The sequence below is a fragment of the Diachasma alloeum genome, unplaced genomic scaffold, assembly GCF_001412515.2.
Source record: "Diachasma alloeum isolate Michigan unplaced genomic scaffold, Dall2.0 Dall_scaffold_00608, whole genome shotgun sequence".
Classification (NCBI taxonomy): domain Eukaryota; kingdom Metazoa; phylum Arthropoda; class Insecta; order Hymenoptera; family Braconidae; genus Diachasma; species Diachasma alloeum.
This window is the reverse complement of record NW_021680740.1, coordinates 298,960-323,148: the sequence shown is the minus strand read 5'-3', so window position 1 is coordinate 323,148 and position 24,189 is coordinate 298,960. Positions and strand designations below refer to the sequence as shown.

General features: G+C 39.0%; 1 protein-coding gene across 6 annotated transcripts in view; it reads left to right on the top strand.

The window, feature by feature from the left end:
• Positions 1–21,708, top strand: part of LOC107043645 (sodium/potassium-transporting ATPase subunit alpha) — a 46,686-nt gene extending 24,978 nt beyond the window's left edge. For 4 of the 6 annotated variants that reach the window (XM_015265216.1, XM_015265219.1, XM_015265217.1 and 1 more), the window contains 7 exons: positions 5,009–5,134; positions 6,069–8,031; positions 9,089–9,390; positions 10,871–10,965; positions 18,291–18,465; positions 19,440–19,672; positions 20,956–21,708. In XM_015265216.1, coding sequence (XP_015120702.1) covers positions 5,009–5,134; positions 6,069–8,031; positions 9,089–9,390; positions 10,871–10,965; positions 18,291–18,465; positions 19,440–19,672; positions 20,956–21,076 — 3,015 coding nt within the window. In that variant the 3' untranslated portion in view covers positions 21,077–21,708. Of the gene's footprint in view, positions 1–1,909; positions 1,991–5,008; positions 5,135–6,068; positions 8,032–9,088; positions 9,391–10,870; positions 10,966–15,414; positions 15,510–18,290; positions 18,466–19,439; positions 19,673–20,955 lie in introns of all 6 variants that reach the window. The other 2 variants (XM_015265215.1, XM_015265214.1) reach the window with 2 other exon arrangements.
• Positions 21,709–24,189: the final 2,481 nt, after the last annotated feature.

Below are 24,189 nucleotides of genomic sequence, written 5' to 3'. Positions count from 1 at the left end.
TCAAAATTTTCATTTTGTTTTTTGGGGGAGATTTCGAAAGGTGAATGGTTCCGGCGGAATTATTGATCAAGGGTATGTTTCTCTTGTTGGGGAGATCAATATGGCTGATAGGAGTGTCAACACGCAATGAATAGGGGATTTGAATAACCAACTTTTTTGGAGTCGATTTAATATTCTTCTAGTTGTGAAAGGGGGTAGAGCACTTCTCTAAGTGAATAAGGCTAAAAAGTAACTATACTAGTCTTTGGCGAGGACTTGGACAATTCATCGCATGGAAAATTCTTCACAATTAATCGATAAAAAATGAGCGGAATTATCAATAGTGAAAATTCGAATTTAAAATTTTGAAAAATTTTTTTTTGAAAAATTCAGAACATTTTCCGATGGAAAATAGAACTATCTGTGGATTTTTTTTTTAATCAGTCACATAAAAACTAAAAACGAATGAGAAAAAAGTAAAACGAAAATGAGAAAAACGCAAAAACAGCGAAACAAATTTTCGCAGTTTACTCATTTATTGTGATCAACAAGATATAAACGAAAATTCAAAATCGAAATTTAGAGGCCGAAAACCCATGACATTTTTTGTGGAAGGTCCCATTTATTAACACTGTTGGAATTATTATATGAGTGAGACGTAGATGAAGGCAAAAAGCCATCTCTAATGAGTTCATTTTTCTTGGTATAGATTGTATGTTTAATAACATCGGAGTCAGAGTGTTTATAAGAATTTTGTTTAGTCTCAGTAGAGTGGAGGAGTGGGATGAATGCCTCTTTATGGATCAGATTTTTGACCAGAGTTCGTCACCAATTTCTTTGTGTCGAATCAGTCTCTCGGAGAGCTTTGAAAAGTAAAGACGTGCCCTCATTAGTAAAACCAGTTAAATTCAAATAGTCAATCACGAGTGTTTTCATTTATCGCCATAATCCTAATAAACACCCCCCGGCTTTGAATTTCCATTTTAATAACTGAACATTGAATGAATTCTGCAATTTTGCCTGACGACATAAGACTTTTCATTAAATATTTCAATCATGCTTTTTTTTCTCCAAATTTAATTGTAAAGATGAATTGTCCATATGATGAAATGAGCTGTTGTTCTGTAACGAAAAGGGATGATGAATAGTTTTGAATAAATTATTCGTAACATCTTTGATTGAAGCCATTGATCCTCGTCCTCGTGGCTTAATATCTTCCACAATTCACTTTAATCATCATGATGACCACCTACATTGGCTTGATACACATTGTGAGTCATGATTTTAATGGCCACAAGGTAGGCACGTGCACCGAAATGTTTGAAGAATTCATTCCGGAAACGACAGCTGTCTGACCAATCTTGTTACTCCACTACTCAATCAAGTTTGTGTGGCGACATTTTGTCATTATGAGATGAAAAAAATCACTCCAACTTTGTCTTGTTTCGTGGACGAGGAGAATTTCTCTCCATTGAAGATTGATAATTAACTTCAGCTCTTCCGAATGAAACTTGATCTTGGCAAGTTGAAACAATAGCGAGACTTGTCCAAACAATTGTTGAAAATCAATGAATATCGATCGACCTCGAGCACTATCATCAGCGGAATAATGCTACCCGTTCAAATCCTATACACGTCTGTCCTGAAGCCCCATTAACCATTCAATATGACTTAACAAAACGAACAGAACGGAAGTAGACGGTTACCTCAATGCCTGGTACACCGAGGTCGCACTTGAAACTATAGTGACATCTGGGAGCGCCGAATGGTCCAGTGAAAAAGCTATCAGAATTTTTCCATTAACTCGGTCAATCCCGTGGTGCCTCATCACAACGCCCAATACAGCCATCAATATCAATTATTCATAATTATTTATTTTACTTCTTCATTGCCACGTCATTACTTTTTTTTTGTCAATTTTTTTTTCTAGCATGGCCGCACAGACTCGTACAGAGTTGCAACATTCACGAATGTACGCGATGACAACAAAACAGCTGATGGAATGGTCAAGGTAGTGATGAGCAGAATTTCAGGGGACGAATAAGTTCAGTTGTGAAGTGATGAAGGGGAAGGGAATGAGTTGATTTCACATGTTGTTACGTAGCAGATTGTCTTCGTAATGAGTGACTTCGGGGGGATTTTATGACATCTTCGTCTGAGGGCACTTCTGAGATGGACGAACAGTCACTGAATGTGTGGAATTGACCCGTTACCACTTCGCAACTGAACCCATCAAGGATTGACTTTATTGAATCGCATATGTCCGCTTTCAATGGCTCCTTCTCTTTCCTAACTTCAAGAATCTCTCCGTTTCTCTCTCTATCTCTATCTACTCATCTGACCTTTCGCCAAATTCTAACAAGATCATCATTACGCGAAGACAAACGGTTCGCTTCAACCTTTACATGAAGATAATTAATTAGTCCTGGAGTAATCCTTCAATTCCTCCGGGAGCCTTTGTCTCTCAACTCTCCGTTCTTTCTCTGATTGTTCAACGGATAATCTAATTTTAGGAACGCACTAACCTGACAGCTCTCGCTCCTGAGATCAACAGACAGTCACCAAAGACGTAAAATTGACTCGTTACCACTTTACAACTGAACCCATCAAGGATTGACTTTATTGATTCGCATATGTCCGCTTTCAATGGCTCCTTCTCTTTCCTAACTTCAAGAATCTCTCCGTTTCTCTCTCTATCTCTATCTACTCATCTGACCTTTCGCCAAATTCTAACAAGATCATCATTACGCGAAGACAAACGGTTCGCTTCAACCTTTTCATGAAACTAATTAATTAATCCTGGGGTAATCCTTCAATTCCTCCAGGAGCCTTTGCCTCTCAACTCTCCGTTCTTTCTCTGATTGTTCAACGGATAATCTAATTTTAGGAACGCACTAACCTGACAGCTCTCGCTCCTGAGATCAACAGACAGTCACCAAAGACGTAAAATTGACTCGTTACCACTTTACAACTGAACCCATCAAGGATTGACTTTATTGAATCGCATATGTCCGCTTTCAATGGCTCCTTCTCTTTCCTAACTTCAAGAATCTCTCCGTTTCTCTCTCTATCTCTATCTACTCATCTGACCTTTCGCCAAATTCTAACAAGATCATCATTACGCGAAGATAACCGGTTCGCTTCAACCTTTTCATGAAATTAATTAATTAATCCTGGGGTAATCCTTCAATTCCTCCAGGAGCCTTCGACTCTCAACTCTCCGTTCTTTCTCTGATTGTTCAACGGATAATCTAATTTTAGGAACGCACTAACCTGACAGCTCTCGCTCCTGAGATCAACAGACAGTCACCAAAGACGTAAAATTGACTCGTTACCACTTTACAACTGAACCCATCAAGGATTGACTTTATTGAATCGCATATGTCCGCTTTCAATGGCTCCTTCTCTTTCCTAACTTCAAGAATCTCTCCGTTTCTCTCTCTATCTCTATCTACTCATCTGACCTTTCGCCAAATTCTAACAAGATCATCATTACGCGAAGATAACCGGTTCGCTTCAACCTTTTCATGAAACTAATTAATTAATCCTGGGGTAATCCTTCAATTCCTCCGGGAGCCTTTGCCCCTCAACTCTCCGTTCTTTCTCTGATTGTTCAACGGATAATCTAATTTTACGAACGCACTAACCTGACTATCCACTGCCCTTTTGTACAACCGGTTGAGCTCTCACCTCGACCTATCACGCTCGATGGAACCACTAATACACTTTAACATTTCACTTATTTTAATCTCTTTTCACGTACTTGCACAGTCGGTTGTATCGGTGGATTATTTCTCAGACTCGTTTCATAATCAGCTTTGTTCTCAGCGGTGGTGGGCTGCGATATTTCTGGAACGCTGCAGCACTCTTGTCGATTATTGAATCAATCGTTCTGTAATTGCACTTTTTCCGGGCCACATTGAGATAGTACATTTCAACACCAGTGCGCAAAAGTGTTCTGACTTTCCCAAGGGTCGAAGAACGCTTTTCTCACGGGTGTCGAATTTTACTTTTCATCTCAACGTGTGGAAAGTGGAATTTTAGTGCTTTTTCATCGCTCCACTTTACGCACGCGCGATGAAAAGGAACTTCTCCCTAATCATAAATACGTCACTAGTCTCACCTAAATTCAATAATTTGGCAATTGCTGAGAAGAATTGGGCTTCACTTCAACACAATTTCACTTCTAAATGGACTTCTTATAATTTGGTCAAGCTAGGTCTCTACGAATTATTAAAATGCTAATCACTGTTTTTATTTCGTTCTTCTCACGCTTGAATTTTAATTTGATGTTGAGTTAGAGGTTTCCTTGGATTTTCAGAATATTTTCCATGAGACTAATGCGCAAAAGTGTTCTGATCCTCCCAAGGGTCAAAAAATTCTTTTCTCACGGGTGTCGAATCTTGCATTGCATCACAACGTGTGGAAAGTGGGATTTTGCGCACGCGGAGCGTTCGCAAAAATCCATTTTACACACGAGTGATGAAAAAGTACTTCTTTCTAATCATAAATACGTCACTTGTCTCCACTAAATTCAGTAATTTGGCAATTGCTGAGGAGAATTGGGCTTCGCTTCAACACAATTTCACTTCTAAATGGGCTTCTTATAATTTGGTCAAGCTAGGTTTCTATGAATGATTAAAATGCCGATAACTGTTTTAATTTCGTTCTTCTCATGCTTGAATTTTAATTTGATGTTGAGTTGGAAGTTTTCTTGGGTTTTTAGAATATTTTTTATGAGACACTTGTTGAATGAACGAGGTTCGGCTCTCCGTTGAGGACTGAGACGACACGAGAGAACAAGCCAACACACCCAACTCAGATTAATTAGAGGGGTTAATAAGTCCAACGACTTATTAATTCATGCATCATTCGAGTGCGTGTATTGGTGGAGTTATCGTCGTGTTATCTCTCCGGGTCCCCGGAGAAAGCCATTCAATTGATTAAATGCCGTCGCATTTCATGGCACAGTTACTAATCGAAATGTCTTCTGTTGTTCTTCTTTTTTGCGCAACGAATCGAATAATAGTCGCGGCGAAAGAACCCAAAGAGGAAAGGAGACAACTTGGATGACTTGAAACAGGAGTTGGATATTGATTTTCATAAAATCTCACCTGAAGAACTCTATCAGAGATTTCAAACTCATCCAGAGAACGTAAGTTGAACAGTAATTTAGGTCATTTTAGAAGATGATTGTTTGGTTGTTTGTTAAGGATATCCAGTAGTTTTGCTATTTTTTTCCCATTTGAGACACATTTGACCCTAAGTTTCCGGACATTTTACAATGATTTTATTATTCAAACTTTGCAGGTCTGAATTTGAATGTCGACATTGAACCGTTAGAAAATAATTTAAAAATCTGAAAAATATTAGAAAGTTTACTTTTGAAGGAAGATTAGTGAAATGATGAAAAAATTGGAATTTTTGAAAATTACGAGGATTTTTTATAAATAATTTATAAACAATCAATCAGTCTGAGTTGACAGTAGTTTTGATCAAAGTTTGCTCTAAAAAACAAAATAACACATTAATTTTTTTAGACTAGTTTTTATAAATCAGTAGCGAAGCGGTAAACCGGGTTAAGTCGATTTTTACTATTGGCTAGTTTTTGACGAATATCTCGGAATCTAAAAGAGATAGAAATATTTTTGTCATGACCTTTTTTGTAGAGCCAATAGAGCGTTATAAAAAAAGTCATGAGAAAAATTTTGCTATCTCTCTTAGATTCCGAGATATTCAGCAAAAACTGGCTAATAGTGAAAATCGACTTAACTCGGTTTACCGCTTCACTACTGAAATGTAAACATTGTATATATGTCAATAACGCTGTGACTCATAAAAAAAACATTGTTAAAAAAAAAGTAGAGCACCAGACCGGCAATCTGAAGGTCGCGAGTTCAAACCCCGCTCGGGCATTCCTCATTTTTTCCGAAATTGATTCACAAATATCATAGTTGCCAGATTCGGCGACTTGTCGCTAAAATATCTGGCGACACAGCTAAACATAGAGAGAAAAATATAAGATTAATTTTTGGCCTCGTATTATGTCAACTAGAACTTCAACAATCCCCACACCTTGAATGTTCCAGGGCCTTAGCCATGCGAAAGCGAAAGAGAATTTGGAGCGCGATGGTCCAAATGCACTAACACCACCGAAAACCACCCCAGAATGGGTTAAATTCTGCAAAAATTTATTCGGTGGTTTTGCCCTATTACTTTGGATCGGTGCTATTCTATGTTTCATTGCGTACTCGATTCAAGCATCAACGAGCGAGGATCCCAATGATGACAATCTATATCTTGGCATTGTACTTGCCGTAGTTGTGATAGTAACGGGTATATTCTCGTACTATCAGGAGAGCAAATCGAGTAAAATAATGGAGTCATTCAAGAACATGGTGCCTCAATTTGCAACTGTTCTGAGAGAGGGTGAAAAATTGACCCTCAAAGCTGAGGACCTTGTCCTCGGTGATGTTGTTGAGGTGAAATTTGGCGATCGTATACCAGCTGACATTAGAATCATAGAGTCACGGGGTTTTAAAGTTGACAACAGCTCGTTGACTGGTGAATCAGAGCCACAATCAAGATCACCAGAATTCACCAATGATAATCCACTCGAAACAAAAAATCTCGCGTTCTTCTCTACTAATGCTGTTGAGGGTACAGCCAAGGGTGTTGTCATATGCTGCGGTGATCAGACTGTAATGGGAAGAATCGCTGGTCTAGCGTCTGGTCTTGACACTGGTGAAACACCAATCGCCAAGGAAATTCATCATTTCATTCACTTAATCACTGGTGTCGCTGTTTTTCTCGGTGTTACATTCTTTCTTATCGCTTTTATCCTCGGTTATCACTGGTTGGACGCTGTTATCTTCCTCATCGGTATCATTGTCGCCAATGTACCAGAGGGTCTTCTTGCAACGGTGACAGTCTGCTTGACCCTAACAGCTAAGAGAATGGCATCGAAAAATTGTCTCGTCAAGAATCTCGAAGCTGTGGAGACACTTGGCTCGACGTCGACAATATGCTCTGACAAAACTGGTACACTGACTCAAAATCGTATGACTGTTGCGCACATGTGGTTCGACAATCAGATCATCGAGGCCGACACGACTGAGGATCAGTCTGGTGTACAGTACGATCGTACGAGTCCTGGATTCAAGGCACTTGCTAAGATCGCAACCCTCTGCAATCGCGCGGAATTCAAGCCTGGTCAGGAGGGTCAGCCCATACTGAAGCGTGAGGTCAATGGTGATGCCTCAGAAGCTGCACTCCTCAAGTGCATGGAGCTTGCACTTGGCGATGTCATGGGCATCAGAAAGAGAAACAAAAAGGTCTGCGAGGTGCCATTCAACTCGACCAACAAGTATCAGGTGTCGGTTCACGAGTCAGATGATCCCAATGATCCCCGTCATCTACTTGTTATGAAGGGTGCACCGGAGAGAATTCTCGACAGATGTTCAACAATCTTCATTGGTGGAAAGGAAAAAGTCCTCGACGAAGAGATGAAAGAGGCATTCAACAATGCTTATCTCGAGCTCGGTGGTCTTGGTGAGCGTGTACTTGGTTTTTGCGATTACATTCTACCAACTGACAAGTATCCAGTGGGTTTTAAATTCAACAGCGACGATCCAAATTTTCCAACTGAGGGTCTTAGATTTGTTGGTCTCATGTCCATGATTGATCCACCACGTGCTGCTGTACCAGATGCCGTTGCCAAGTGTCGTTCAGCCGGTATCAAAGTTATCATGGTAACCGGTGATCATCCAATCACTGCCAAAGCCATTGCCAAATCAGTTGGTATTATATCAGAGGGTAATGAAACTATTGAGGATATTGCACAGAGATTGAATATACCAGTGTCAGAGGTCAATCCTAGGGAGGCTAAAGCTGCTGTTGTTCATGGTACTGATCTTAGGGATACTAGTAGTAGTCAACTTGATGATATCCTGAGGTATCATACCGAAATTGTGTTCGCTCGTACGTCACCACAGCAGAAACTCATTATTGTGGAGGGATGTCAGAGGATGGGAGCCATTGTTGCTGTAACTGGTGAGTTGTACCTTTTATTTTTTGATTTTCTATTTCTTCTTTGAAGGATTATACATGTTGTGGGAGCCTTGAGGACTTTGATGTCGAATGTGATGAGGAAGGCCCAGTCTTCCGCATGTTTTCTTTTGTTTTTAGTTGAGGATCAAATCGTTTTGAAGGTCAAACGACACTTGGTTGTAAGGGTCAAAGGATCATTGATGACGTAATCCTCACTAATCAATCGTGAGGGTTGTTTGACCCTCAAGGCAATTTTACCGTTCTCTCCGAACATTCTAAAGAGTCGTTTGGGCTTCAAACATTTGACCCCCAAATGTTTTTTAAGGTTTTTCTGAACTCAAGGACCTTTGGAGTTGAGAGTTAAATGACCCTTAAGAACGTTTCGAGTTGAGAGTTAAATTGTCTCAAAGGGCCAACGACCCTTAAAGAGTTAAAGGGTTAAAGGCCAATTCCCCTTTGCTCACCTCATCACTAAACGTCCGTAAGAGTTGTTTGACTCTCAATACAATTTCACCCTCAACTTGACCCTTTATTTAAACGTTTTCTAAGGGTCTTTCGACCTTCAGGATCTTTGGAGTTGAGGTTCAAATTGTCCTTGAGAGTTTTTCGAGTTGAGGGTCAAATTATCTGTCGGCGCAAACGATCCTCAAAGGGTTATAGGATAAAGGGTCAATTGACCCTTTCTGATCTAATCATCACCAACCCATCAATTGACCCTCAATATCATTTCACCCTCACCCCTAAACGTTCTTAACCCTCATTTGAGCCTCAACTCTCAACGTCCTGAAGGCTCATTTGACCCTCGACACCACTTGAGCCTCAATTCTAACGTTTTCCAAGGGTCGTTTGATCTCAAGGATTTTTGGAGTTGAGGGCCAAATGACCCTTAATAACCTTTTGAATTAAAGGTCAAATTGTCGTAAGGGGCAATCGTCCCTTAAAGAGTTATAGGATTAAGGGTCAGTTGAACCTTTCTGACCTAATCATCACTAAACGTTCCTAAAGGTTGTTTGACCCTCAATACCCCGAATAACACTTCGCTCTCATAATATGCCCTCAGGCGACGGTGTAAACGATTCACCAGCCCTGAAGAAAGCTGACATCGGCGTTGCCATGGGTATCGCTGGCTCAGACGTCTCAAAACAGGCAGCCGACATGATCCTCCTCGATGATAATTTCGCGTCAATCGTCACTGGTGTCGAAGAGGGACGACTTATTTTCGATAATCTGAAGAAATCCATAGCCTACACCCTCACCTCAAACATCCCTGAGATCTCGCCCTTCCTGGCATTCATTCTGTGTGACATTCCGTTACCACTGGGTACCGTCACCATTTTGTGCATCGATTTGGGAACTGACATGGTGAGTAATCAAATTTATCTCGCAAAAGCTTCATTAGCGATTGGACTGAAACATATTCCGATCAACCAGAAGACATCTGCCAGATTGTGGCCTCGAATAATGAATATCTTATGTTGTTTTCGTCAACCCTTGATGATTTTCCAAGTTGATGTCCTCTGATTGATCGAGCCATCAGTGTTTTTATCAAAGGGTTTTCTATTCGAATTAACGAAATATTAGATACCAGCGATATCACTGGCGTACGAGCACGCAGAGTCCGACATAATGAAGAGGCGTCCACGAAATCCAAACTTTGACAAGCTCGTTAATGACAGGTTAATCTCAAATAATCATTCAGCCAGGAGTAGAACCTTCAACGAACCACTTTAATATCTAATTAAGCTCCTTATTCTCACGCCAGGTATCAATTTATCGCCAGAATCCAGCGCTCCTAGCAATCCACTAAGGATTGTTGCAGACAAAATTATGATCCATAGAAACCTTTCTTCCAGGAATTGAGTTTTATGTTCTGGCAGGATAACCCCATGTCCTTTCCTCACAATCCCTTTTTTTCACCCAAAAGTATGTCAATGAGTTCTTGATATTCATCATCTCACGTGTCATCTTAACGTCTCCAAGTTTGCGTTTTCGGATCATTATTATTTTACCCTCGTTAATCTGATGGGTTGTTTTCGGCGTCCGTGAAAGCCAGACTTTGACAAACTAGTTAATGACGGGTTATCTCAAATAATCATTCAGTCAGGAGTAGAACCTTCAACGAACCACTTTCATATCTAATTAAGCTCCTTATTCTCATGCCAGAATCCAGCGCTCCTAGCAATCCACTAAGGATTGTTGCAGACAAAATTATGATCCATAGAAACCTTTCTTCCAGGAATTGAGTTTTATGTTCTGGCAGGATAACCCCATGTCCTTTCCTCACAATCCCTTTTTTTCACCCAAAAGTATGTCAATGAGTTCTTGATATTCATCATCTCACGTGTCATCTTAACGTCTCCAAGTTTGCGTTTTCGGATCATTATTATTTTACCCTCGTTAATCTGATGGGTTGTTTTCGGCGTCCGTGAAAGCCAGACTTTGACAAACTAGTTAATGACGGGTTATCTCAAATAATCATTCAGTCAGGAGTAGAACCTTCAACGAACCACTTTCATATCTAATTAAGCTCCTTATTCTCACGCCAGAATCCAGCGCTCCTCGCAATCCACTAAGGATTGTTGCAGACAAAATTATGATCCATAGAAACCTTTCTTCCAGGAATTGAGTTTTATGTTCTGGCAGGATAACCCCATGTCCTTTCCTCACAATCCCTTTTTTCACCCAAAAGTATGTCAATGATTTCCTGATATTCATCATCCCACGTGTCATATTAACATCTCTAAGTTTGCGTTTTCGGATCATTATTATTTTACACTCGTCGATCTGATAGTTTTTTTTTTGTTTCTATTATTGCTCATAATGCTTGTTAATATGACGTCAGGTACCCGCCATCTCGCTAGCCTATGAGGAGGCTGAGAGTGATATTATGAAGCGACAACCACGAAACCCCTTCAGTGACAAGCTTGTTAATGAAAGGTAAAATATCAATCAACGAAAGGAAACGATTACTCTTCGATATTTTCAACTATTGGGGGCTTGAGGTGCTTTTACTTATTTTATCTCGTATTTTTTCGTCTTTTATTCTTCAATTTTTTCTGATTACGAGGTACGTTTGATGGGAGTTGAATAATTCAGTAGTGAAACGACGTAAGTCGAACATTTGGGGATCTAACTCATCTTCAGGTGCAATTACTATTGAATTATTAACACCTATCTCATAATTATCTGACGACTTCTTACAGTCCTCACTTTATTTCTTCGTCTGTCAACTCCAAAAGACTGGATATCTTGTCTCCTACTGATATCAAATATCTATTCTCCCTTGACTTATGGTGACTGTCGCTTCACTATTCCATCACGATATTTATCAACTCGAGTTTTATATTAACATTCATCTCAGTTAATGGAACTTGTTAATGTATTGCTGGGGATTCGTCGGTCATTTCGTCGTTATTATTCTTTCAGTCATTGATCATTTCATTTCATTGGTCATTTCTGGTGATTGTTTTGGGTCTGTGGGTGTAATTGGGGGTATTGAGGTGTAAGGTTGCAGTATTATTATGTATGCAAATATTGTTTCCCTTCGATATTGTGACGTCATTATCATCATTGCTTTGTATCGTCCTCATTTGTCTTTACATTTTCTTCATTAAACTCTCAATTTTTCTATTTCGGTGATAATATTGGGTGAAGGTCAAATAACCCCTTATGATCACTCTCCTCCAAACGGTTTGACCCTTAATCCTAAAGGGTTTTTAAGGGCTGTTTGAGCCTCAACTCCAAACGTCCTTAAGGGCGTTGTTTGACCCTCAACTGAAAGAAACTCTCCACAAATGTCTGTTGACATTTTCTTATAGAGTAGATCGACATCAAGATAATTTAACTTTTAAAAAACAACTTCTAAAGACACCAGGTAAAACGACTACTTGGCACAATTCAGGGAATTTTTTCTAGTTGTGGGTCAAATGGTCTTGAGGGTCAAACAACCCTTAAGGATGTTTGAAATTGAGGGTCAAATTTTCGTGAAGGGAAAACGACCCTTGAAGATGTGCAGAGTTGAAGGTCAAATGACCCTTTCTGATAATTCTAATCTAACCCGTTTAACCTTTAAGACCATTTGACCCTCAGCTCGAAACATCCTTAAAGGTCGTTTGACCCTCGACCAAAGACAAATGTCAAGACATCTTTCTTGGTAGAAAAAGGAATCCTCAACAAAAAATATCTCTTAAAAAATGGTCTTGAGGGTCAAATAATCCGTAAGGTCATTTTGAGTTGAAGGTCAAATTGTCTCAAAGGGCAAACGACCTTTAAAGACGTGCAGGGTTAAAGGTCAAATGACCAATTCTGATCACTTTCCTCTAACTCATTTGACCCTCACGAAAATTTGACCCTGAACTAACACAAAATGTCAAGACATCCGTCAAATAATCACGAGGGTCAAACGACCCTTAAGAACGTGCGGGGTTGCGGGTCAAACCTTTTCTGATTACTATATTCTGGCCTGTTTGACCCTCAACTTCAAACATCCCTAAGGGTCGTTTGACCCTCAAAAGACCATTGACGAGACGTCTTGAGATTTTGCGTTAGTTGAGGGTCAAATGGTCGCAAGGGTCAAACACCTCTTGAAGATGTGCAAGGTTGAGGGTTAAACGACTTTTTCTGATCACTCTAATCCGACCCGTTTGACCCTTAAGCCCGGTTGACCCTGAAAACCATTTGACCCTCAACTAAAATCAAGAAAAATTGACGTCAATCCTTATTCGTTTTTATTTAAAAACTAATACGAAAAATTGAGAGTTCATAATTGTTGTTCATTCTCTCTCAATTCATCAATAAATTAATTTGCTAAATGTCATGACATCTCCTTTGGTTATTCGTTTAACCATAAAGGTAAGCCACTTCTAATTTCTCTTCATTTAATTAATTAAAATGAAAAATCCTCACAGCACTTTAGCTTCTCCATAAAGAAATCTAAAGTATTTTTTCGTCATCACCTCAGATCTTGTCTCAGCATTACTTAATCCTCACTCATGCAATGGGAAACGAATATTTCGATTGAATAATTTCGTTCAGTATTTATAATTATTTTTTTTATTTCTTCTACGCATGTTCATCTTATGGAGAAAGGCCGCATTGTGTGCTCCTTGCGTCTGTCTGCGTCATGATATTTTCTCATTCATCGAATCATCTATGAAATATACCCTTCATTCGCATTATTATGATCAAAACTCCTGCTCTATTTTTATATCTTATTCACTCTCACTACGATAATACATTTTTCCTTTAGTCTTATTTCTATTTTGTTTGTCCCACTGTATATCCTGCCTGTATTTTATTATGGAGCCATACACCAATGCCAATATTATATTGTTGCTATTTTCAGAGGAATATTTCTGACATTTTACATTCAATTGTTGAAAACTAATGGATAAATTCGGGGGAGAACAGGATTTACAAAAGTCAACTGAGTTTCCATTTTCGGTGAATATCTCAGAATCCAATCGAGATATCAAATTTTTGGTCGGATCCTTTTTTGTAGCTGAGAAAATTCTCTACAAAAAAGTATTGCACACAAAATTCACTATCTCTCTTCGATTTCGAGATATTCACCAAAAACTAATCCTCAAATCCAATTTTTTTCAGATCTTGTTTTACCACTTCTGAGTCATATCAGTAAACAATTTATTTTGTACAAAAAAAATGGAAAAAATCAGAAATTTACCTCTGCATCTACTCGCCTTGCTCTCGCCCAATTTTCGACCTTCGCACGGGTCTCGAAATACTTGAGTTGAATTGAATTTGTTGAATATGTAAATCAGAGAAGAGAAAAAAACTGTTTAAATGTTTCTAGTCAGAGAACGATTCGTGAAACAGTAGTTAAATATCGCGAAATTGTTGATCCCCAATTAGTCACCAAAAGAATTTATTTAAAAAAAATCTCATTAGTTAATCAACAATTTTGCGCCGAGTAAGATGAAGATTCTTATTCAGTCTGTCGTAGTTAATGACTATTTCTTCATAAGTATTAGTTAGAGATTTAGAATTAGATAATTCTTTACTCAATTTAATAATAATTATATTTAATATATTGTCTATTATATCGTATGGATGGAACAGATTAATTAGTAACACAACAACAACAAATTTAACAACATCGTGATCTTAATTACTATTTACTCTGGCAGCTGAACCATTTATTCTATTCACTGCAAGCTAAAACTTTCGCATTTAAAATTTTTTCACAGCGATTTATTCTTCGATTGATGATCATTTATGACGGACAACACACGCGCGTCATTATTTCAAGCTTTTTTGGATAATGAGTTATTGTAGAGAGACGACTGGCCAGGATTTACCAGCGGAGAATCTCTACTTTGTGTATTTAATTAATTTAATCGCGAAGAGTCGAGGGATTTTAATTTATTGACCACTGAATTTATCGGATTTTTACGTAAATCTTCATGTTTTTGTTGATTTTGAGGCAATTAGATGTGATTGATTATTAAATTGAACACTTCGACTCTTCGTCTGTCAATCGCTTAGGAATGGCACCGATGAATCTTTATCATTTATTTATTTCTTCTGTAATTACCAAACTCGGATCATCAATTCATTACAGATACTCGTCATAAACTGCTCTCCCTTTATTATCTCGATAACGAGTGGATGTAGCGAAAAATGTTACGGAAACAAAATGTGGAAAATTTAATTCTCCACAAAAAATGTTATATGACATTTTCCGCTAAACCCACTCCTTCTGGGGATAATCCAACATGAAGACAAGACAAAAAATTGGATGTCTTAAAAAAAAAAGAAGAAATACTTTTACATTATCGCAATTATCTCAGTAATGAGTGGTTCCAGTGAAAAATGGCACTAGACATGTTTTGTAGAGAATTAAATTTCCCACGAAAAAGTCATTTGAGATTTTTCTCTAAAGCCACTCATTACCGAGATAATCCAGGATTTAAGAAAATTCGATAATTGAATTCTTCTTTTTTTTCTCGTTTTACCACTTCACTAATGAATTATAAACAAATTATCTTAATTAATGAGCATGTAATGACAATTATCACTGATCAGAGTTTGGTCTGAGGCTTAAATAATCCGCTCGAAGATAAATTCATGCTATAATACCATAAATTTTAATATTAATGAGCATGAATTTATGTCAAGTGTGGACTGTCAACTAAATGAATTCAACAGGCTCTCAGGATATAAATTGATTAATGACGCATCTTCATTGCTTGACAGTCCTCATCATAAATGATATAAAAAGGAAATAAAATTCTGTGATAATCATCTGGCACATGAAATCATTGGTTATATAATGATTAGAAAAGAACTTTAGGCGCTTTCTATTCATCACTTTTGATTCTTCGCACACAAAAAAATTTTTTATCTTAAATCATGGGTGGATGGCAGGTGCCGGCCATCTCGCTAGCCTACGAGGCACCGGAGTCGGACATTATGAAACGCCAGCCACGCGATCCTTACAGAGACAATTTAGTCAACCGAAGGTGGGTTCTTCCTTTGACTCACCCTCCCGACAACAAGAACAAGCTGATTAATTCGATCAAGTCGTTGTCTATGCACCTGTCGTGTCATTGAATCGGTCATTTTTTTTGGGCGACAGACATGTGATGATTTGGGAGGGATGAGGCAAACTGGAACAGATATTTTTTTTTGGCACTCAAAAAATGCCAAATCAAAAGTTCCTGAAGGTCTCTCCCATTTGCCCCTTGAAAAGGTTTGAGGGAAGAGATGGGTGGAGTTATTAGAAGTGTCAAGCATTCTCAAGGGTCAAAGGAGAGAGACAGGTGGATTTATCATAAGGGTTAAACGGGAAAGCTAGAGGCCCTTGCTCTCCCATTTGACCCCTAACACCGTGTGCCGTAAAGGTCAAATGGGAAGGCTAGATAACCTTCTTGCTCTCCCATTTAATGTCCGAGAACATTTGCCCCTTTTGGTAACTCCACTCGTCTTAAGGGTCAAATGGGAGAGCTAGATGACACTCTAGCTGTTCCATTCGAGCTTTAGGAACGTGTGATACTCCTGACAACTCAGGCAAAGTGGAACAAATGACTTCCCTGTTTCTCAAAAAAAGGCGAAGGGTCAAATTTTTCTGAACGACTCTCCCATTTGACCCTTGAGAAGGTTTCAGTCAAGGGATGGGAGTTATCAGAAGTATCAAGCATTCTCAAGGGTTAAACGAGAGAGACAAGTGGATTTATGATGAGATTCAAACGGGAGAGTTAGAGGCCCTTGGTCTCTCATTTGAGCCCTATCAACGTGTACCGTAAAGGTTAAGTTGGAGGCCTAGATAACCTTCTTGCTCTCCCATTTGACCCTTAAGAATGTTCGACCCTTTTGAAAACTCCACCCATCATACGGGTCAAATGGGAGAGCAAGAGGCCCTTGCTGTCCCATTTGACTCTCAATCCTCTTTGGCCCTTGAATCACAAATTTTTCTAGCGTTCCACTTTGCCTCACCCTCCCCTCTTCTGTGGGAGAGTAAGTCGGTAATGTATTATAATAAGAAATTTCCGTCAAAAAACATCTTGACATTTTCATTAAAACCACAATCCCATCATTTGTCTGTTGCCCGCCCAAAAAATCATCAAAAACCACCCAAAACAATGAAAAAAAAACATTAGTCTAGAAAAGAATAGCACCAAGCAGACACATTAGAGTCACGATCTGTGAGAATGCATTGAATGCCATTATCAATGTTTAGTCATTTAGATCAACTTAGTACACGAGCGTTAAGCAATTGTGCCACTGTTCAACATTTTATATAGAACCTCACAACACAATCATAATTTATTAATTGACAGTTAGCCTGGATAGAGCCTCAACTGATATCATTTTCATCATCAATGTACTCAAAATCACGCGGCCGAGTGCACGTGGGAGAAAGCGCATGGGAGAGCAAATCATAATCATCTACTTAACCAGATATTCTCCTTTCTTACTGATTTATTTTTCTATTGGAGAAGGATATAAAATGAAACAGAGAAGACTGATATTTTACGGAATTCAGAATTTTTGGTGCCATAGGGGAAGTCAGAGCCACATCCCATTTGGACAAAGTTGACAAATGGGTCAAACGGGAGAGACAAGTAGTTTATCATAAGGGTCAAATGGGAGAGTTGCATAAAACAATAAGAAGGCTTCTCTTGCACTCCCATTTGACCCTTGTAATTACTCCGTCTGACCCTTTTGATAACTTCACCCGTTTTCCCATCTTGAAGGTCAAATGGAAGGGCTAAATGACCTTCTTGTTCTCCCATTTGACCCGTAAGAACGTTTGATAACTCCACCCATCTTAAAGGTCAAATGGAAGAGCTAGATGACTCTCTAGCCCTTCCATTGGGCCCTTAAGAACGTTTGACCCTCCTAATAACTCCCCTCGTCTGTCCCATTTTGAAGGTGAAATGGGAGAGCAAGAAGGTCATCTAGCAAGAAGGGACGACGTTCGACCCTTTCGATAACTCCATCCGTCTCTCTCATTTTAAAGGTCAAATGGGAGAGCAAGATTGAAGATCTTATTCTCCTATTTGACCTTTAACAACGTTTGACCCTTTCCATAATGTCAGGGTCAAATGGAAGAGCTAGATGGCTCGTAAGCCCTTCCATTGGGCCCTTAAGAACGTCTGATCCTCCTAATAAGTCCACTCGTTTGTCCCATCTTAAAGGTCAAATGGGAGAGCTAGATGGGAGACCTTACTCTCCCATTTGACCTTTAACAGCGTTTGACCCTTTTGATAACTCCACCCATCTTAATGGTCCAATCGAAGAACTAGACGGGAGAGACGTTAGAGTGATAAAAAAAAAATTGAGCACGTCATAAGGGTCAAATGGGAGAGTTGCCTCTAATTCCCCTATAAAACCAAAAAATAAAGCTTCATTTTGCCCAAATCTCTCCCTCTTTTTTTCAACACTAAAACAACTATTCAAATGCACGAAAGCTTTGATTGTCGCATGATTTGTGGGTGAGAGATTACACTATGGTAACAAGAGTCAATGGGCTCGGTAAGTAACTACTCTAACCCTTTTGCTATCCTGGGCTTTCTAAAAACCTCTAAGCAAATAGTAAGAGTAAATAAATGGGCTTTTTACCTGCAACTAAACACCTCGTAAGAGAATAAAATAATCAACGAGGTAGAAGGATTGGGATTCGGGTGGGACTAGAGGGGGCGATGAATTTCTCTCCCTCTAGTTCCATTTGAATCGTTAGTCTCATTGTTGGGGACTCGAGGGGCCTTTTTTTAAATTGGATTATTGGGTTTTCATCACAGGCTCATCTCCATGGCGTACGGACAGATTGGTATGATTCAGGCTGCCGCAGGTTTCTTCGTGTACTTCGTTATCATGGCTGAGAATGGATTCCTACCCACGTATCTTTTCGGCATCCGAAAGCACTGGGACTCCAAAGCTATCAATGATCTTACTGACAGTTATGGTCAGGAGTGGGTAAGAATGCAAACATTTCGGCGATTTTTTCAGTATTTCCCTTGGATATATTCAAATTTTACTCTAAATTCGTTGTAAAGGGCCAAGCGGGAGAGATGAACGAAGTGATCAGAAGAATCAAAATTTTCGTAAGGGTCACATGGGAGAGAGGCGGAGGGTCAAGCGGGTCAAAGGGAGGGAGAGCGAAGGCATTAATCCACTCGTCTCTCCCATTTGACCCCAGAGAATGTTTGACCCTTCTGATTATTCTGCTCGTCTCTCCCGATTAACCCTTAAGAATATTTGATTCTACCTATCTCTCCCGTTTGACCCTCAAGAACATTTGACCCTTCATTATTTTTTGGAGTAATACAAACGGAAATAAAGGGTATTCGAATTTTACTGTAAATTCGTTGTTTAAGGGTCAAGTGGGAGAGACGAACGTATGATCAGAAGGATTAAACTTTCTCAAGGGTCGAATGGGAGGGACAGGCGGAGGAGTCAAGAGGGTCAAACGGGAGGGAGAGCGAAGTGATCGCTCCCCTCGCCCCTCCCATTTAACCCTCAAGAATATTTGACCTTCCACTTGTCACTCCCATTTGACCCTTCTGTTTTTTAGGAATAGAGATGGAAAAAAAAGTTATTCCAATTTTACTCTAAATTCGTTGTTTAAGGGTCAAGTGGAGGGGTCAGGCGGAGGGGTCAAGAGGGTCAAATGGGAGAGACGAGCGAAGTTATCACTCCACTCGTCCCCCCCCCCATTATTGACCCTTCGGATTATTTCGCTGGTCTCTTCCGTTTAAGGGTCAAATGGGAGAGACAGTTGGAGGGTCAAACGGGAGAGACGAGCGATATGATCACTCCCCCGTCTCTCCCATTAGACCCTTGAGAGCATTTGACCCTCCACCTGCGACCCCCGTTTGACCCACAAGATTATCTAACCCCAAAGAAAACCTTTATTAATAAATTTCTAAAATAAATTTTGTCTGTTACAGACGTACAGAGATCGCAAATCTCTCGAGTTCACCTGTCACACCGCCTTCTTCGTGTCTATTGTCATTGTACAATGGGCTGATCTAATCGTCTGTAAGACACGTAGAAATTCAATCGTTCACCAGGGAATGAGGAACTGGGCGCTCAACTTCGGTATTGTCTTCGAAACAGCCCTCGCTGCTTTCCTCAGTTACACGCCTGGTATGGACAAGGGGCTTCGCATGTTTCCACTCAAGTAAGTATCATCCACACCCAATTTTTTTTTTTTTCAGCAGAGGGTCGAATGATGTGGGTTAAACGGGCTCCAACAGAGTGATCAGAAAGGGTCATTTGGCCCTTAACCTTTCACGTGTTCAAGGGCCGTTGCCTCTTAAGACGTCTTAAGTCATTGAAGGTTGTTTGACCCTCCAGCCCATTTGACCTTCAAAAGAAAGATGAAAAACATTCTTGACATTTTGCTTCAGTTGAGGTTCAAATTACTTCGGGGGTCAAACGAACCTTGAGGACGTTTGGTGTTGAGGGTCAAATATCCTTGAAGAACGGTCAGGGTCAAATGGTCTCAATCGGAAAGGGTCATTTGAACATCAACCTTACACCCCTCCAAGGGTTGGTTGACCCTCAAAACCATTTAACAGATGTCTTGATCCATTGCTTTAGTTAAAAATCAACTGATTTCGAGGACCAAACGATCCTCGAGGACGTTTGGAGTTGAGGGTTAAACGAACCTTGAGGACGTTTGGAGTTGAGGGTCAAACACTCGTTAAGAACGTTCAGGGTCAAATGGTCTCAATCGGAAACGGTCATTTGACCCTTAAGCCAATTTGAAACAGCCCCGATCGTCATGAAGGGTCGTTTGACCCACAAGACCATTCGACAGATGTCTTGATCCATTGCTTTAGTTAAGGATCGACTGAATTCGAGGGCCAAACGATCCTCAAGGATGTTTGGAGTTGAGGGTTGAACGACCCTTGAGGACGTTTGGAGTTGAGGGTTAAACGACCCTTGAGGACGTTTGGAGTTGAGGGTCAAACACTCGTTAAGAACGTTCAGGGTCAAATGGTCTCAATCGGAAACGGTCATTTGACCCTTAAGCCAATTTGAAACAGCCCCGATCGTCATGAAGGGTCGTTTGACCCACAAGACCATTCGACAGATGTCTTGATCCATTGCTTTAGTTAAGGATCGACTGAATTCGAGGGCCAAACGATCCTCAAGGATGTTTGGAGTTGAGGGTTGAACGACCCTTGAGGACGTTTGGTGTTGAGGGTCAAACGGCCCTGAAGAACGTTGAGGGTGAAATGGCTTCAAGGGTTAACCGAGTCAAACGACCATTCGTCAGATGTCTAGACCCACTGCTTTAATTGACGATCGAGGGTCAATCTACCCTCGAGAACCTTCATTAAGGGTCAAATGGTCTCAAGGGTCAACCCTCAAAACCCGAATTACATTGAATATCCGTTCTTTCTAGCCCTCTATTACCCACCAAACGCCAAAATAACAATTTTACTCTTTTCCCAGATTCGTCTGGTGGCTTCCAGCCCTCCCCTTCATGCTCGCCATCTTCATCTACGACGAGACGAGACGATTCTACCTGCGCAGAAATCCCGGTGGCTGGCTCGAGCAAGAAACTTACTACTAAATTACCCCATCTCCCCCCCCTTCAAACAACAACAGCGAAGCGCATACCCACGCGAAAACACAATTCGATGATAAATCGATCGACAAAATTCACGAGACGATAAAACCCACGAAAACTGAAAATTGAAAATTAAGAAAATGAGAATTAAAAACATTAAGGGCGTGCTTGCAAATCAGGATCAGTAACCACTCATTGTAATTAGTGCTGATTTTATTAAATATTGGAGGCTGGAGTGTGCTTCGTTGGCTGAATAATCCCTGTGAGGAAATTTACTTACGACCAGATGATGCTAATCCCTTGATCATTGGTCACGTCAGAGATTATTAATAGAGTCTCGTTAAGAATGTGTCACTGCCCAATAATTGAAAATAACGCCTGGGATTTGGCTGATGGAGCTGATGTAATAGATCCAGCCATTGATTAATAGAAAAATATGAGGAAATAATAAAATCATTAGACAGAGTGGGACAGATGGGCCTAAGAAAATTAACTAAAATTATAAATAGATGGTGAGACGAAGCAGTGAGTGAACGAATTATGTTGAATAATGAGAATGATTATTTAAAATGAATAATTCGAGGTAGATTAATCTGTTGAATTTTAAAGAGAAATAAATTATTTAATCGAGATAATCTGGGTGTCTTGGAATACTCGACTCGATAATCTGTTGAATTAGATTACTTCATTCCATAAAATTTTGGGGGAAAATTTTTAAAATGACGTAGGGAAATTTAATGAATGGATGCTAATTAGGAGAGAACAGGCAGGACAGATTTATCCAATGACCATGATTATTTATCCTCGCTAGTGGCACGCCCTAGGAGTGAGCGAAGAAGTCGTCAACAATAATCAATAATTAATTGGGATGAGTCTTCAACACGTAAAAGTTGAGAAAATTTTCTTTTCTCAATCAGATCTCAAGGTATTCACTAAAAATTGATGATAAATAGGAAATCCAATTTAAGTTCAATTTATTATTTTCCTGAATATCTAGGGAACTGTAGGAGATACCAAAATTTTCCTGAGAGCGTTTTTTGTGGGGAATTTTCTCAGCTGAAAAAATGTTCTTAACAAAAATTTCGATATCTCAAACAGATCTGAAGATATTCACAAAAAACTGATGGTAAAAGTTGAATTGAATTTGATTTCATTTTCTTGTTTTTTTGAATATCTCGGGAACTGTGGGAGATACCAAAATTTTTCTGAGAACATTTCTTGTAGAGAATTTTCTCAGCTGAAAAAAGTTCTTAACGAAAATTTCGATATCTCGCTTAGATCTGGAGATATTCACGAAAAACGGGCCTTGAAAATAATTCAAATTGAATTTTCAATTCAGTTTTTGCTGAATATTTTCGATCCACTACATGAGACGTTAAAATACTCTTCTAGAACTTTTTTCGAGGGGACTTTTTCAACTACAAAAAACATCTGAGTCTTCATCAAAAACAAAATATCCACGAAATAACGAGGGGAAGTACAAGAACCAGTAGAAAAAAAATCGATCAAAAAAACCACTAGTTTATCAATAAATTGAAACAATATTTTTGAATGATTTCTCGATAAATACGAAGAACATTCTCAATCCGAACATCAACTGAAGATCGAATAAAGATTATAATAACAGAAGGGAGTAAATAGTGCACGCGACGAGTAGATGTAGAAGCGAGGAAGATTTAAAAAATGTAATGAAATGAAAAAAAAATAATAATTCTACGAGCTATAGCTGGTGAATGGAAGTAATGCATTCTCACGTAGGGAAAATGAATTAATAAATATAATAAAGAGTAAATAAATGAAATGCATTCATTCTCTTAGGTTTTTTCATAGTTCTAAAGGAGTGAGAGAGTTCAACCCCCGGCGCGAATGCCCTGTGAATCCCCCCCCCCTGACTTCAACATTTTTTTCTTTTCGTTTTTGGGGAGAACTTTAGGGACTCGAGGTGTGAAATTGACGTTGCGAATATATGCCCAAAGTGTTCATTATTAAATTGTGAAAAGATAACACTTGATTTAACATCTTGACACTCTTCTTCGCTCATTCATTACACTGTTAGAGGAGACGTAAAATTTCGGGGACGGTTGGGGGGAATTAATCGTGAAGTTTCAGGGTTCACTGAGGACTCTATGAAATTATCTGAATTTTTGTATTTTCAATTATGAAATTCCTTGAAATTTCAATGTTCATTGACATTCCTTGAATTTCAATTAACATTTTGCAATTAAAAATAACAGATTGTGGAAGGAAAGGGAAATTTTGTGGACGTTTGAAGGAAAATAATCCTGAAATTTCAGGTTTCACTGAGGATTCTATGAAATTATCTGAATTTTGCAATTTCAGTGATAAAATTCTTTGAAATTTCAGGGGAACTAGAATAAGATGGAAATTTCAGTCAATTTTTAACACTTTGTAATTAAAATAACAGATTGTTAGAAGGAAAGTGAAATTTTGTGGACGTTTGAAGGAAAATAATCCTGAAATTTCAGATTTCATTGAGAACTCAATGAAATTCAATGAAATTATCTGAAATTTCCTCATTTCCATTCATTTCCGTATAATAATTCACTTGAAATTCGCAGTTACCATTGATTTCGCCTCATAATTTTTCATTTTCGGCGATGAAATTCCTTGAAATTTCATAACGTGATGAAATTTTCCAGAAATGCACCAGAAATTTCACCCAATTTTTAACATTTTGTAATTAAAAATAACAGACTGTTACAAGGAAACCGAAATTTCGGGGACATTTCAAGGAAAATAATCCTGAAATTTCAGATTTCATGGAGAACTCAATGAAATTCAATGAAATTATCTGAAATTTCCTCATTTCCATTCATTTCCGTATAATAATTCACTTGAAATTCGCAGTTACCATTGATTTCGCCTCATAATTTTTCATTTTCGGCGATGAAATTCCTTGAAATTTCATAACGTGATGAAATTTTCCAGAAATGCACCAGAAATTTCACCCAGTTTTTAACATTTTGTAATTAAAAATAACAGACTGTTACAAGGAAACCGAAATTTCGGGGACATTTCAAGGAAAATAATCCTGAAATTTCAGATTTCATTGAGAACTCAATGAAATTCAATGAAATTATCTGAAATTTCCTCAT